Here is a 16,224-nt window from a genome sequence, read left to right on the forward strand (position 1 = left end):
TCTTCCCATAAGGCCTGCACCCCTGAGTCTTCTCTTTACTGTTGTACATGAAACTGGTGTTGAGCAGGTAGAATTCAATGAAGCTGTCAACTGAGGACATTTGAGGCATCTATCTCTCAAACTAGAAACTCTGATGTACTTATCCTCTTGTTTAGTTGTACAGCTGGTCTTCCACATCTCTTTTTGTCCTTGTTAGAGCCAGTTGTCCTTTGACTTTGAAGACTGTAGTGTACACCTTTGTATGAAATCTTTAGTTTTTTAGGCAATTTCAAGCATTGTATAGCCTTCATTCCTTAAAACAATGATTGACTGATAGTTTCTAGAGAAAGCTGTTTATTTTTTGGCATAATTGACCTAATATTGACCTTAAGACATGCCATTCTATTGCATACTGTGGCAACTCAAACAAACACAAACACAAAGACAATGTTAAGCTTCATTTAATAAACCAAATAGCTTTCAACTGTGTTTGATATAATGGCAAGCGAATTTGTGTACCAAATTATCTATTTAGCATGATTACTCCAGGATAAGATGTTTGAGTGATGGCAGCTGGAAATGGGGCCTGACTAGATTTGATAAAAAATTACATTTTCAAATAGTGATGGTGTTGTTTTTTACATCAGTAATGTCTTATGGTAAAGGCTATGGTAACTCAGATAACCCCTCTGTACAATTGTAGTGAGCAGAATAGCATCTCAGAATGCACAACACATCAAACCTTGAGGTGGATTGGCTACAACAGCAGTAGACCATGTCGAGTTCCACTTCTATTAGCCAAGAACCGAACACTGAGGCTACAGTGGGTCTAGCATCTGTGTGTTTACCTCAGAAGAAATTGAGATTCATCAGACCAGGCTATGTTTTTCCAGTCTTTAACTGTCCAGTTTTGGTGAGCCTGTGCCCACTGATCTGATGTGGTAGTACTGCAGTATCATGCGTAATGCCTTTTTGTTCTGTTAAGCAGCAGCAATAGGAGATATTAGATATTCCACAAATCAGAAATGCAATTTCCATGACATTGAGGGTCACATATTAATTTATATTTTCTTTTCAGACTTGATGGAAATGAAAGAAGAAAGTAAAGAACCTGTTGAAGTGAAAGAGGAAAATGAAGAACCTATAGAAGTGAAGGAGGAAAGTCAAGAACTGATTGAAATGGAAGAGGAAGATCTGTATCAGAATCCTCATCATTTCATAACTGGAGAAACATTTTTTAGTTGCTCACAGACTGAGAAGAATTCCTCACAAAACAAAACTCAAGCCAAAAATTCCGTCACTTGCCATCAGTGTGGAAAGAGTTTCACAAAGAAAGGAAGTCTTAAAAGACACATGCTAATTCACACTGGAGAGAAACCTTTCACGTGCCTTCAGTGTGGAAAGAGTTTCACACTTAAAGGAAAACTTAACATGCACATGAAAATTCACACTGGAGAGAAACCGTACACATGCCTTCAGTGTGGAAAAAGTTACATAGACAAATTAGGCCTTAAAAGACACAAACAATTTCATACTGGAGAGAAGCCTTTCTCATGCCTTCTGTGTGGGAATAGTTTCAGGTGTAAAGGATCCCTTAATGCGCACATGAGAATTCACACTGGAGAGAAACCTTTCATGTGCCTTCAGTGTGGAAAGAGTTTCACAGAGAGACAACATCTTAAGAGACACATAAGAATTCACACTGGAGGGAGCATTTTTACATGTCCTCAGTGTGGAAAGAGTTTTACACAGAAACAAAATCTTGAGAGACACACAATAATTCACACCGGAGAGAAACCGTTCACATGTCCTCAGTGTGGAAAGAGTTTCACACAGAAAGAAAGTCTTCAGAGACACATAAGAATTCACACTGGAGAAAAACCGTTCACATGCTATCAGTGTGGAAGGAGTTTCAAACAGAAAGCAATTCTTGATAACCACATAAAAATTCATACTGGAGAGAAACCTTTCACATGCCGTCAGTGTGGAAAGAGTTTCACACAGAAAGGAAGTCTTGACAACCATGTAAAAATTCATACTGGAGAGAAACCTTTCACATGCCATCAGTGTGAAAAGAGTTTTACTCTGAAACAAAATCTTCAGAGACATATAAAATGTCACACTGGTGATTAGCCTATCAAATTCTTTAAATGTGGCAATAGTTTCACAGGTAAAGAACACCTTAGGATGCACCTGAGAATTCACACAGTAGAGAAGCCTTTCTCGTGCCATCAAAGTGGAAAGAATCATACACTCTTAAACAACATGAGAGAGTGCATACTGCAGAGAAGCTATAACCGTGTCCTTCATCTTTTCACCAATCATGGTCTTTAAAGGTGCACTCAGTAAGTTTTTAGCTGACTCTCATTCATTGCAATATTACCAGTGGTTTTGGACTTTATACTTATCGTCATGGGTGCACAAAATATATTAACTGCTGCCTTATTAACTTTTTGTCTTTTTTTTTTTCTCCATCTCATACTACACACATCTGTGTAATGAATATTCTTGGATTAAATCCAAATGAATTTTCAGGCATGGTTGTGCACTGGACTGTGACCGGACTCCCACGTCTCACAAGCTCACGCTTGTGCTTGATGTCGTGCCTTTTATTGTGGCGTGAGAACTGCAGGTTGTAATGGTTTGTTTCATGACTCCCGCAGGGACCTCTTGTTTGGACATTTTATCCTTCCACTTGCACTTATCTGTAGTGATGTCCAGTTTGTGAACAAATCATTATTTGAACTGGTTCATTTTAGTGAACGAGTTGAACCAGTTCACCAAATCGAACTGAATCGTTTGAAACAGTTTGCGTCTCGAGTCGCCACTGATCTACAAGTTACTCTAACTTAACCTGTCTCTCGGACGTGCCTGACACTCCAACTCGAAATGGTGGTGTAGTGGTCTAAAGCACATAACTGTTAATCAGAAGGTCGATGGTTCGATCCCCACAGCCACCACCATTGTGTCCTTGAGCAAGGCACCTAACTCCAGGTTGCTCCGGGGGGATTGTCCCTGTAATAAGTGCTCTGGAAGTCGCTTTGGATAAAAGCATGTAAATGAAATGAGCCGATAGCTGGTGTCATCTGCTTTTTCTAACTCGTTTTTGCAATGAACCACTCCAACTAGTTCACAAATCGGACTGAACACTCTGGTCGCAACAGTTCTCGAGACAACAGTACAATGAGTCTCTCATAACTTCTCGAGTCAACAGTACAATGAGTCACTCGTTTCAGTTCTCGAGTCAACAGTACACTGAACTGAGAATCACCTCTTTTTTCAGCATACCGAGAACTGATGAGCTGTTGACAATTGAGAATCTGTGTGGTTATGGGTTGAAATCTATGTTTTTTGCTAAACAGCAGAAAGTATAACAAATAAAAGGTACTGTAAATATGTTTATATCATGATTGTATTACTGTTTTATCAACATATGAAGATGATCCAGTCTACAGTTCTCGAGTCAACAGTACACTGATCTGGGGACAGCAGCTCTCGAGACAACAGTACACTGATCCAGGGACAACAGCTCTCAAATCAACAGTACACTGATCCTGGGACAGCATCTCTCAAATCAACAATACACTGATCCAGGGACAGCAACTCTCAAGTCAACAGTACACTGATCCAGGGACAGCAGCTCTCAAATCAACCGTACATTGAGTCATTCCCAGCAGTTCTCGAGTCAACTGTACACTGGTCTCGGAATAGCAGCTCTCGAGTCAAAAGTACACTGATCCAGGGACAGCAGCTCTCAATTCAACAGTACATTGAGTGGTTCACAGCAGTTCTCGAGTCAGCTGTACACTGGTCTCGGAATAGCAGCTCTCGAGTCAACAGTACACTGATCCAGGGTCAGCAGCTCTCAATTCAACAGTACATTGAGTCGATCACAGCTGCTCTCGAGTCAACAATATACTGATCCAGGGACAGCAGCCCTCTAATCAACAGTACACTGATCCTGGGACAGCATCTCTCAAATCAACAGTACACTTATCCAGGGACAGCAGCTCTCAAGTCAACAGTACACTAATCCAGGGACTACAGCTCTCAATTCAACAGTACACTGATCCTGGGACAGCAGCTCTCAAATCAACAGTACACTGATCCTGGGACAGCAGCTCTCAAATCAACAGTACACTTATCCAGGGACAGCAGCTCTCAAGTCAACAGTACACTAATCCAGGGACAGCAGCTCTCAAGTCAACAGTACATTGAGTGATTCACAGCAGTTCTCGAGTCAACTGTACACTTGTCTCGGAATAGCCGCTCTTGAGTCAACAGTAAACTAATCCAGGGACAGTCGATTCAGTCGAGAGATGTAAAGGAATTTTACTACTGAGTATTTGCATGCAGATTATATTTTAATTTGTTATGAGGTGGCTCATGGTTTCTGGTAAAAAAGGGTGAGTTAATTCAAACTAGTTTAATCACTTTATATGCTTTAGACACATACTGTAGAACAGCTCTCACGCCACACCGTGGTATTAGCATATATACAGTGATGTCATTACATGATAACGTAAAAGAACTGGTGAATAGGTTTTTTTAACCGGTTCATTGACACAAACCATCCGAAAGAACCGGTTCACGGAAAATAATCGAACTTCCATCACTATTAATCTGTTTGGACCATTTGGACTCCTGTTAATCCATACCATTACTTGACTAAACTATTGACTTGGGTTTTGTTGTTGTGAATAGATAGTATATTACTATACTTAATGTGAAGAGTAAAATGAAAACTTTGAATAAAGGAAAAATATAAATACTTTCAATAAATTGGTTACATAAGTGTGTACAAATTCTGGTGCATTTCTTGGCTGCAAAATGTTCACACCTAAATTTAAAAGCTCATTTTACACACATTCTGTGGACTAATTGCATAAAATTGGTATCATTTTACTGAAAAAAAAAAAGATTCCCAATAATTCATAAATAATACTGTACTTTTTAAGTCAGAAGTGTACATACACTTAGGTTGAAGTCAATACAAAAAATGTAACCACTCACACCACTTTTTAACCAAACATGTTTAAAAAAAACAACAAGATAATGATGAAAAACTAATTTGTCCAACAATTGTTTACAGACAGAATGTTTCACACAGAATTGACTATATCACAATTACAGTGGGTCAGAAGTTTAAATTTGCCTTTAAGCAGCTTAGAAAATTCCAGAAAATTATGTCAAGCCTTTTGACAATTAGCCAATTAGATTCTGTTAGGAGGTGTACCCAATTGGAATTGTACCTTTGGATGTATTTTAAGGCCAACTTTCAAACTCAGTGCCTCTTTGCTTGACATCATGGGAAAATCAAAATAAATCAGACCGCAGAACAAAATTGTGGACCTCCACATGTCTGGTTCCTCCTTTGGAGCAATTTCCAAATTCCTAAGGTACCTCATTCATCCGTATAAACAATAGTATAAACAATAGGACCATGCAGGCATCATACCGCTCTGGAAGGAGACAGATTCTATCGCTTCGATATGAACGTAGTTTGGTGTGAAAAGTGCAAATCAATCCCAGAACAACAGCAAAGGACCTTGAGAAGATGCTGGAGGAACCAGTGTTTTTCAAACTTTTTTAAGAGTGACCCATGGCATGGCTGAAGGTCTCCTGCGTGTTCTGTCTTATCATGTGCATTCAGTTTAAGTTATTTAGTTCCAATTAAATAACCATATTATGCATTTTATGATCCTCATTTATTTTATCTGACTCCAATTATAAAAGTTTCTAAGGATATATAAATGTTTTAATCTTAGTTATTAGTATTACATTTGATTTAACATTTAATCATCATATTTAACTCTATTTTATATTATACTTGTTCATTCAGATTCCTGTCGCTTAGAGAGTCTCGTGCCGGCTGTGAATCTCACGGTCACAAATATGCCAGTATTAGTCATTAAAAAAGGGGCAGTGGTGGCTCAGCGGTTATGTCTGGGTTACTGACCAGAAGGTAAGGGTTTCAAGCCCCAGCACTACCACTGTTGGGGCACTTGAGCAAGGCCCTTGTCCCTATATGCTCCAGGGGCGCTGTATCATGGCTGACCCGAGCTTAGTTGGGATATGCGAAAACAACTGCATTTCACTGGTTATGTACCTGTACTCTGCACAATGAAATCTTAATCTTATTAAAACAGTAATTGACTAAATATGAATTAGATGGCTGCTAATGCTTGCCCTTTTATTTAAAAGTATTTTGTTTAGTCCCCTTAGATAGAAAACACTTAATTAGAGTAAAATTTCTACCCAGAGGTCTTCAACTCTTTTTAGGCTAGGTCGACAACTTCATGTTGTCCTAAAACGGAAATTCCATATCAAGCCTGTACACTCCAAGTACACTAGAAATAATTAAAATGTGTTAGTCGGAGCTCTAAAGTCTCAGTCGGTGTGCCCCATGCTCCAGTCAGAACTGAGCATTAGTCCGCTACTAACCTGGTCGTAAATTTGCAGAAACATGGACTTAACGTAATCTACTAAAGACAATAGTTTCATAGAAAATTTTATCAAAATTCAAATTGCAATTCCCTGATAACTATGCACAGTAAACTGTGTGGGAGATCTAGCTAACAGATTCCCATTATTAAAATTACACACATTATGTGTGGGATCGTCTGACTACAGAGAACTATGAACAATGTGTCACATTTCCTTAAATACTCAAACCATAAACAAAGAGAATTTTGGGAGTGGTTAGTTTAACGATAGGCATTCTATTGAGTAACCACAAGGAGGCAGTATAGCCTTGCCTGTTGAGTGATGCTACATGTAGTGAACAACAAGGAAGGGACCAGAAAAATGAATAAAGAGAGCCTGCTAACACACAGAGCTAGCAGCACAAATGTTCATGAGTGACTTTATTGAATAATATAAAGCAGAACATAACATGGTACCAGAAGCGGGGTAAAGAAAAGAACTGATGCAAGATGGACGCAGTAAAACCACCAACTCCGCTGAAAATGACGGGGAATGTGGATGCGAGATGGCGAACCTACAAGCAACAATTTCAGCTCTACATTGCCGCGGTAGGAGTTGATCGTCGGGAGGAAGAAAGAAAAATAGCCCTTTTGCTAACCATTGCAGGAGCGGAAGCTATTGAGGTATTCAACACCTTTGTATTTAATGAACCCGGCGATAAAGACAAGTTTGAAGAGGTCCTAAAAAAATTTGATGAACACTGTCTTTCGAAGAAAAATGAAACTTTCGAGCGATACGTATTTCGTTCTCGTCTCCAACAGCCTGGTGAGTCGTTTGATAATTATCTCACCGATCTCAAAATAAAAGCTCAGTCCTGCAACTTTGGTGATCTGAAAAACTCAATGATAAGGGATCAGGTTGTATTTGGTACAAATGAGAAGAAGCTAAGAGAAAAGCTGTTGAGGGAAGCGGATCTCACACTTGAAAGTGCAATAAAAATATGTCAAGCTAATGAGCTGGCAAAGCAACATGCTCTTACTTTTCAAGCGGCCCCACATAACCAAGAAAGCGAATCCGTGAACATAGTGAAAATGAAAGGAAAATCACGGTTCAAGTTCAAACAAAAAGACAAAAACAGAGACGATGATCAAACACAGTTTGACTGTAAGAAGTGTGGTGAAATGCACGGACCAAGACAATGCCCTGCATTTGGGAAAACATGTGCAAAGTGTAAAAAGCAAAATCACTATGCAAGAATGTGTCATACCCAAAAAAAAAAAAATACACACAGTGGAGGAAGACACAGATGACAGTGATGATTTGAGCGATACATTTTTCATCAAAATGGTGTCATGTGTTAAAAAAAAAAACTACGTGCAGCCCCAAAATGCAAGTGACACAGAGCATTCAATACGTGCAGTAAAAGATGACAAATGGACTGCACCTCTGTTAGTCAATGGGACACTAGTAACCTTCAAAATTGACACCGGGGCCAAAGCCAACTTGATCAATGAAAATGATCTGAAAGCTCTTGCAGAGAAACCTAAAAGAGTCGCTGACAAGGAAATGGCATTAAAAGCATATAACAATCAGCCAATACAAACTAGGGGTGGTTGTAGGCTCAAAGTGACTGCAAAAGGCAGACAACACAACTTGATGTTTACAATAATGCCAAGTGGACACGAGTCGATCCTTGGAGACAAAGCATCTGAAGATCTTGGTCTAGTCAAGAGGATCTACCAGATCAATGACGACAACATAAAAATAGACCATCAGACTAAAAGGCTGTCACAAAGCGAAGGTAGTAAAAGTATTGTGAACAAATACTTGTCTGTCTTTAAAGGACATGGTACACTACCTTACACGTACAAAGTACAGCTCAAAGAAGATGCTAAACCTGTGGTGCATGCCCCAAGGAGAGTGCCAGCCCCTCTTAAAGCAGAACTTAAAAAGGAACTGAACAGAATGACACAGATGGGAGTCATCGAACGAGTAGAAGAGCCCACAGACTGGGTTAATTCCATCACATGTGTTAAAAAAAGAAACTCCAATGAGTTACGTGTCTGCCTAGATCCTAAAGACTTGAATGAAAATATTAAAAGAGAACATTATCAAATCCCCAAGCGAGAAGAAATCCTGAGTGACATGGCCGGTGCAAAGTACTTCAGCAAATTAGATGCCTCGCATGGATTTTGGCAGCTGAAACTGGACCCAGAAAGCAGCAGGTACACCACCTTTAACACACCGTTTGGGCATTACTGTTTTCTGAGGCTTCCATTTGGCATCAATTCGGCGCCAGAGATTTTTCACAGAGCTATGGAGTCAATAATAGAGGGTCTGGAAGGAACACGAGTGTACATTGATGACTTAGTTGTCTGGGGAAACACAAAACAACAACATGATGAGAGACTAGAGAAGCTGTTACAGAGAGTGAAAAAGTACGGACTAAAATTAAAAAGAGAGAAATGTTTTGTTGGAGTGACAAATGACATTCTTGGGAGACAAGCTCACAACAAACGGCGTGCTCCCAGACAACACAAAAGTGCAAGCCATACTGAATATGCCGGCTCCAACTGATAAAAAAGGAGTTTTGCGAGCAATGGGGATGGTTAATTTTCTGGGTAAGTTCATTCCCAACCTCTCCTCAAAAACTAAATGCCTCAGAGAACTGTTGCATCACAACGTTGCATTTGAGTGGACAACAAAACATGAAAAAGAATGGAAAGAACTGAAGAGAACTGTGACTGCTGAACCAGTTTTAACCTACTTTGATCCAACAAAACCAATTAAAATCTCCACTGATGCATCAAAAGACGGACTAGGAGCCGTATTGCTACAAATGAACGAAGAAAAATGGCAACCTGTAGCATATGCATCAAGATCAATGACTGAGACTGAAAAACGCTATGCTCAGATTGAGAAGGAGACGTTGGGCCTAGTGTTTGGGTGTGGGAAATTTCACACTTATGTGTATGGACTGCCCATATTCACAGCAGAAACTGATCATAAACTGCTCATATCAATCCGTAAAAAGAATCTCAATGACATGTCGCCCAGAATCCAACGGATGATGATGACATTGCAGCGCTATGATTTTGACCTAATATACACGCCAGGTAAATACATAGTGCTTGCTGACACACTTTCTAGAGCACCAGAACTCAACAGTGGCACAGCTGAGAACACTGCAGCAGAAGAAATTGAAACGCACATCAACATGGTCACTGCCACACTGCCTGCAACAGACAACATGCTGCAGCAGATTGTTAAGGAGACAGCAGTAGACTCTATGCTGCTCAAAGTGGCTCACTGTGTGAACAACGGCTGGTCAAAAGGAGTGTGCCCACAGTTTTTCCCGGTGCGGGCAGAGCTGTGTATGTCAAAAGGACTCCTGCTGAGAAAGAACAGGATTGTTATCCCACAGACCATGCGCAAGGACATGCTTCAGCGTCTTCATGAAGGACACCTGGGAGTGGAAAAATGTAAGAGAAGAGCACGTGAAGCCATCTACTGGCCAGGTATCAACAAAGACATAGAGGAAATAATTGTGAAATGTGACATCTGCCTCAGACACCACTACAAACAAGTCAAGGAGCCAATGCTGGTGGCCGAACAACCCAATGCTCCTTGGCAAAAGGTGGGCACAGATTTATTTCATCTGCATGGCAAGGACTATCTTCTTGTTATAGACTATTACTCTAATTACCCTGAGATTGCACAACTCTCCAACACCACCGCACAGTCTGTTATAGTGCATATGAAAGGGTTCTTTGCCAGACACGGAATCCCACAATGTGTTGTGAGTGACAGCGGTCCGCAGTATGATTGTGGAGAGTTTAAAGAGTTTGCGAAGCACTACGGATTCAAACATGTTACCTCAAGCCCATTGTACCCACAAGCCAATGGTCAGGCTGAAAAAGGAGTACAAATTGTTAAGAGGCTACTGAAGAAAGCCAAGGACGGTAAGACTGATCCTCACCTTGCTTTACTAAGCTACAGAGCTGCACCTCTGGAGTGTGGAGCATCCCCTGCTGAGCTACTTATGAATCGCAAGCTCCGCACCACACTACACGCAATTGCAACCAGGACTAGACAATAACAACTGGATTAACAACAAAAAGAGACTCAAAATCAGACAAAAAATGGCCTATGACAGAGCTACAAGAAGTCTGGAGCCTCTTTGTGAAAAGGACACTGTGAGAATTGAGGGACCTAATTGCTGGGACAGAAAAGCGACCGTGCTCAGTGAAGTCGGACCTAGATCTTACATTGTGGAAACAGAGGATGGACATAAAGTTAGGAGAAACAGGAGGAGTCTGTTAAAGACTCATGTGGACACTGACATACACTGTGAAGCTGAATCTAAAAAACAAAGTGATACACCAAATACACACCAAGCTGAGCCTCACACCACAGACTCTCAAATGACTGAACCAATCAGAAGGTCTACTAGACCTAGAAAACCACCTGAGAGACTTATTGAAAAAATATGAGGCTTTACATGGTTGTTTAAAGTAGAGTGCCGTGTTATTGTTATTGTTATTTCTTTGAGGTACGAGTACTTTGCAATATGTTGACCTTTTGCATTTTCGTAAGGATTTATTGCAAGCAAAGTTTAAAGTTAAGTTAAACTGTTCAATGTCTTTGTTTTATAACTTTGGAAAGGGGATGTAACGATAGGCATTCTATTGAGTAACCACAAGGAGGCAGTATAGCCTTGCCTGTTGAGTGATGCTACATGTAATGAACAACAAGGAAGGGACCAGAAAAATGAATAAAGAGAGCCTGCTAACACACAGAGCTAGCAGCACAAATGTTCATGAGTGACTTTATTGAATAATATAAAGCAGAACATAACAGTTAGGTTTGGAAGTTCATACCTCATTAACATACAGGCAAGGTTGGGGACAGACCTCCAGAATTATACAGCATTTGGCAAAGACCTTATAACTTTGTTACCATTAATTTTATCAACATGGGAAAATACCAGTAGCACTGAGACATTTTAAATGATATCAAACATGCCTTTTCACATTATTTGTATATGTCAGATATGATATTTTGTTACATACAGATCTTAGGTGAGTTTAAGGTGTCATGAGCTGAAGGGAAACAGGATGGTAGAGGGGGGCAAAGATTTGCATTTTATGGTCCTTGCTCAGCAGGATGTGTTGACTCAGGTGGAGATGCTCATCTGTGTAAGAGTTTATATGACTTGGTTCTCGCAAAGTTCTTTGACTTTTACGACATCTTAATCCAGCCTTACTCTAACAATCAGTGAGATACAGTGCATCTGGAAAGTATTCACAGCGCTTCACTTTTTCCACATTTTGTTATGTTACAGCCTTATTCCAAAATTGATTAAATTAATAATTTTCCTCAATTCTACAAACAATACCCCATAATGACAACGAAAGAAGTTTGTTTGAAATCTTTGCAAATTTATTAGAAAGAAAAAACAAAATAAATTGTTTTTAAAAAAAATAGCACATGTACTTAAGTATTCACAGCCTTTGCTCAATACTTTATTGAAGCACCTTTAGCACCAATTACAGCCTTAAGTCTTTTTTTGTATGATCCCACAAGCATGGCACACCTATTTTTGGGCAGTTTCTCACATTCTTCTTTGCAGGACCTCTCAAGTTCCATTAGGTTGGATGGGGAGCGTCGGTGCACAGCCATTTTCAGATCTCTCCAGAGAGGTTCAATCGGGTTCAAGTCTGGGCTCTGGCTGGGCCACTCAAGGAGATTCACAGAGTTGTCCCATAGCCACTCCTTTGTTATCTTGGCTGTGTGCTTAGGGTCGTTGACCTGTTGGAAGATGAACCTTCACCCCAATCTGAGGTCCAGAGCGTTCTGGAGCAGGTTTTCATCAAGGATGTCTCTGTACATTGCTGCATTCATCTTTCCCTCGATCCTGACTAGTCTCCCAGTTCTTGCCACTGAAAAACATATCCACAGCATGATGCTGCCACCACCATGCTTCACTGTAAGGATGTATTGGCCAGGTGATGAGCAGTGCCTGGTTTCCTCCAGACATGATGCTTGCCATTCAGGCCAAAGAGTTCAATCTGGTGATGAGCAGTGCCTGGTTTCCTCCAGATGAGCAGTGCCTGGTTTCCTCCAGACATGATGCTTGCCATTCAGGCCAAAGAGTTCAATCTTTTGTTTCTCATGGTCTGAGAGTCCTTCAGGTGCCTTTTGGCAAACTCCAGGCAGGTTGTCATGTGCCTTTTACTGAAGAGTGGCTTCCGGCTAGCCCCTCAACCATGCAGGCCTGATTGGTGGAGTGCTGCAGAGATGGTTGTTCTTCTGGAATGTTCTCCTCTCTTCACAGAGCAATGCTGGAGCTCTGTCAGAGTGACCATCGGGTTCTTGTCACCTCCCTGACTAAGGCCCTTCTCCCCCAATCACTCAGTTTGGCTGGGCGGCCAGCTTTAGGAAGAGACTTGGAGGTTCCAAATGTCTTCCATTTACAGATGATGGAGGCCACTGTGCTCATTGGGACCTTCAATGCTGCAGAAATGTTTCTGTACCCTTCCCCAGATCTGTGACTCGATATAATCCTGTCTCAGATGTCTAAAGACAATTCCTTGGACTTCATGGCTTGGTTTGTGCTCTGACATGCACTGTTAACTGTGGGACTTTAAATAGACAGGTGTGTGCTTTTCCAAATCATGTCCAATCAACTGATTTTACCACAGGTGGACTCCAATCAAGTTGTAGAAACATCAAGGATGATCAGTGGAAACAGGATGCACCTGTGCTCAATTTTGAGTGTCATGGCAAAGGCTGTGAATACTTATGTACATGTGATTTTTTGTTTTTTATTTTTAATAAATTTGCAAAGATTTTAAACAAACTTCTTTCACGGTGTCATTATGGGGAATTGTTTGTAGAATTTTGAGGAAAATAATTAATTGAATCCATTTTGGAATAAGGCTGTAACATAACAAAATGTGGAAAAATTGAAGCGCCGTGAATACTTTCCGGATGCACTGTATATGTTGGACTTATGTGATCAGTACTAGGCTATGGTTGTATTGTATATGAATCTGCATCTGCAACGATGCTAAAGAAGCTAGATATAATGCAAGGTAAAGCATTATGACTCATTTTAGGAGCAGTTAAAACTACACCAATTGCAGCATTACAGGTGGAAACATCAGAAATGGCACCGTATATAAGAAGAGAGAAACTAGCTATGGCATACTGGATTAATCTTCAGGGACAAAACAATGATCATCCAGTAAAGGAGTACTTGCTGAAAGATGGGAAACCATAAATACACCAGATAAAGGCTTTGCATGGAAAATAAAGAAATGGGCTAATGAAAATGATACAAAGTTATTTGCTCCAATAGTTGCAATACCTCCGATACCACATTGATCAACCTGAAATTGATTTAAAGCTACATGAAAGAATTAAGGAAAAAAGGGATGGAGTTAATAAAAAAAAAAGGGGGGGTTGAACAATAAATAAAAAGCATGCATTATTAATTTCTTCAAGTATTCACAGATGGCTCAAAGAACCAAGAAACAGGAAGAACAGTGGCAGCTTTTTATGTTCCAGGGTTTGAAGTAAGGAAGTTTGGAAGAATAACAGATGGTACATCTGTATACACTGCAGAGATGACAGCAATCTTAATGGCACTAGGTTGGATTTATGCAGATAAAGTAATAATATGTTCTGACTCAATGGCTGTTCTTATGAGTTTAAAATCAAATCAAACAAATAGAAGTGACATTTTAATAAAAATCATGATTACATTATACAGTCTAAAACAGATAGGAATAATAATTAATTTAATGTGGGTACCAGCACATGTGGGAATTCAAGGCAATGAAGAAGCAGACAAAATAATAATTAAGGATGGATGGACCAAGTATAAATATTTCACTTAGCAGATCAGAAGGGAAACATTTGGTATTGGAAGTATGCAATAAGAAATGGACTTATTGGGATTCATGTCTAACAGGAAGACATTATCATAAGGTACAAAGGAACATTAAAAAGGTACAATCATTCATAATATAAGTAGATTGGAACAAGTTATATTCACACATCTAAGAACAGGACATTCAAATCTTCTAAACATCATAGGGAAACATAATACAGGTTTATGTGAGGTTTGTGCAATAGAGGAAACAGTAGAGTATTTGTTGGTGGTATGTCCTGCTTATGAAAGAGAAAGGAGTCTTAAGGAAGAATTACACACCTTAGGAAGTCAAGAATTCATAATAAGCAATATCTTAAATGATGTTCCAAATGTGGGGAAACAAATGAATGCAATAATGAGATTTATTAGGAGCAGTGGATTAAAATATAGGATATAGAGAATAGGGAGAAATGTAGATTTCATTATCTTCACACTCCATCACAGACGGTGGCGGAATTAAGTTGGTTCGCAACCCGCCATAAAACCCAAAGAAGAAGAAGAAGAAGAAAACAAGAAGAATGAGAGTGAATGTGTGACTTTCATCTGTGATTTCATCTCTTTTATTTCTACAGTGATTTAATCTGTTTTATTTCTACAGTGACTTCACAAGTTTTATTTCCAGTGTTTATTTTCGGCGGGAGAATTGCGAGTTGTCTGTAACGCAGTAAAACTCCAGGAAACAAGTGAAATCTGTGTGACACTGTTGTAAAGATGTTTATTAAAGAGGAGAGTGAAGATATGGCTTATCCAGAAGCATGCAGAATTAAAACCGAACACACTGACGAACAAACAGGTTGGTGTTCATTCTTCATTCTTTACATTCAGACAGTTGAACACATTTCATGACTGTAGTTATTAAACCAGAGGAGCTGGCAAATAACCGTGTTAAACTAACGAAGACGCAACGTTTACATTTTGTTATATTACAAAAATAAATAAATAATAAAAATCTGCAATTAAAAGATTTTCTATCTAATTATTCATTTTTACATTTTAGTTAAATAATTGATTAACTGAATAATGACAGACAGATAAAATCTTACCCGGGGGCAAATTCTCCATCTACCCCATCAAAACAACTTTGAAAATGCATCCAATGATCACAAATTTGAATTGTCCTACAGTATTTTACTTTTGATATTCTTCAATCGTTTGGATTTCACTTGATAAAACGATATCGATATTATCGGAAAAAGTATATTTTCGATATCTATGTAGTACTTATAATTTTAGATATTTAACCCACAATATTTTCTACATCTAGTCTTTAGTCTGGAGTAGTAGGAATCAGTGCAAGAGTAACACCATGTGAACTGTCTATTGAGGCGTTTTCCCCCTCATTTTATGTTTGACAACATTTTAGAATATTGGCCGGCTAAAACTTTTTATTTAATAATTTTATGCACATTAGTTGAAAATTAAATGCTCTTTTTTTAACAGCCAGGATAGAAATATTCTATGCAATAATATATCAGTGATGAATGGTTTATGTATATATTGCGCCCTCTTGTGGACTAAGGAAACCATGTCAATTTAAAAATCAGCTGACTTTAAAATTAAATTAGTTCATATTAATATTTATATATTTATTTCACTTAATGATGTACAACACATTTTCATGATTCGGTCAGTAGGCTACTGTTTATTTTTGTAATAAAGTTCAGCACTATTTTACTTTGAGTGTTATTTTTTCATTCAGTATCAATTTTAAAATCTATTGGTTGAATAATCGGTTATCAGCAGGTACTGCCCAACTTAGTTATTGTATTGGTAAAATCCACTATTGGTCGTCCTCTATCGATGACAATGCAATACAGCTATCGAGTGAACACAACAACTCTGACACTGATTTGGTGTTTATTTATGTACTGTTAATTGTT

At 39.1% G+C, this 16,224-nt stretch overlaps 2 protein-coding genes across 3 annotated transcripts in view; both read left to right on the forward strand.

The window, feature by feature from the left end:
• LOC127647422 (gastrula zinc finger protein XlCGF8.2DB-like) overlaps positions 1 to 2,448 on the forward strand; it is a 93,346-nt gene extending 90,898 nt beyond the window's left edge. For both annotated transcript variants that reach the window (XM_052131642.1, XM_052131641.1), the window contains exon 2: positions 1,058 to 2,448. In XM_052131642.1, the coding sequence (XP_051987602.1) occupies positions 1,058 to 2,112 (1,055 nt within the window). In that variant the 3' untranslated portion in view covers positions 2,113 to 2,448. The remainder of the gene's footprint in view (positions 1 to 1,057) is intronic.
• A 12,408-nt stretch (positions 2,449 to 14,856) lies between these two features.
• LOC127647414 (gastrula zinc finger protein XlCGF8.2DB-like) overlaps positions 14,857 to 16,224 on the forward strand; it is a 113,641-nt gene continuing 112,273 nt past the window's right edge. The window contains exon 1 of the mRNA XM_052131629.1: positions 14,857 to 15,137. Within this exon, the coding sequence (XP_051987589.1) occupies positions 15,056 to 15,137 (82 nt within the window). The 5' untranslated portion in view covers positions 14,857 to 15,055. The remainder of the gene's footprint in view (positions 15,138 to 16,224) is intronic.

The sequence above is a fragment of the Xyrauchen texanus genome, chromosome 8 (assembly GCF_025860055.1).
Source record: "Xyrauchen texanus isolate HMW12.3.18 chromosome 8, RBS_HiC_50CHRs, whole genome shotgun sequence".
Taxonomy (NCBI): Eukaryota; Metazoa; Chordata; class Actinopteri; order Cypriniformes; family Catostomidae; genus Xyrauchen; species Xyrauchen texanus.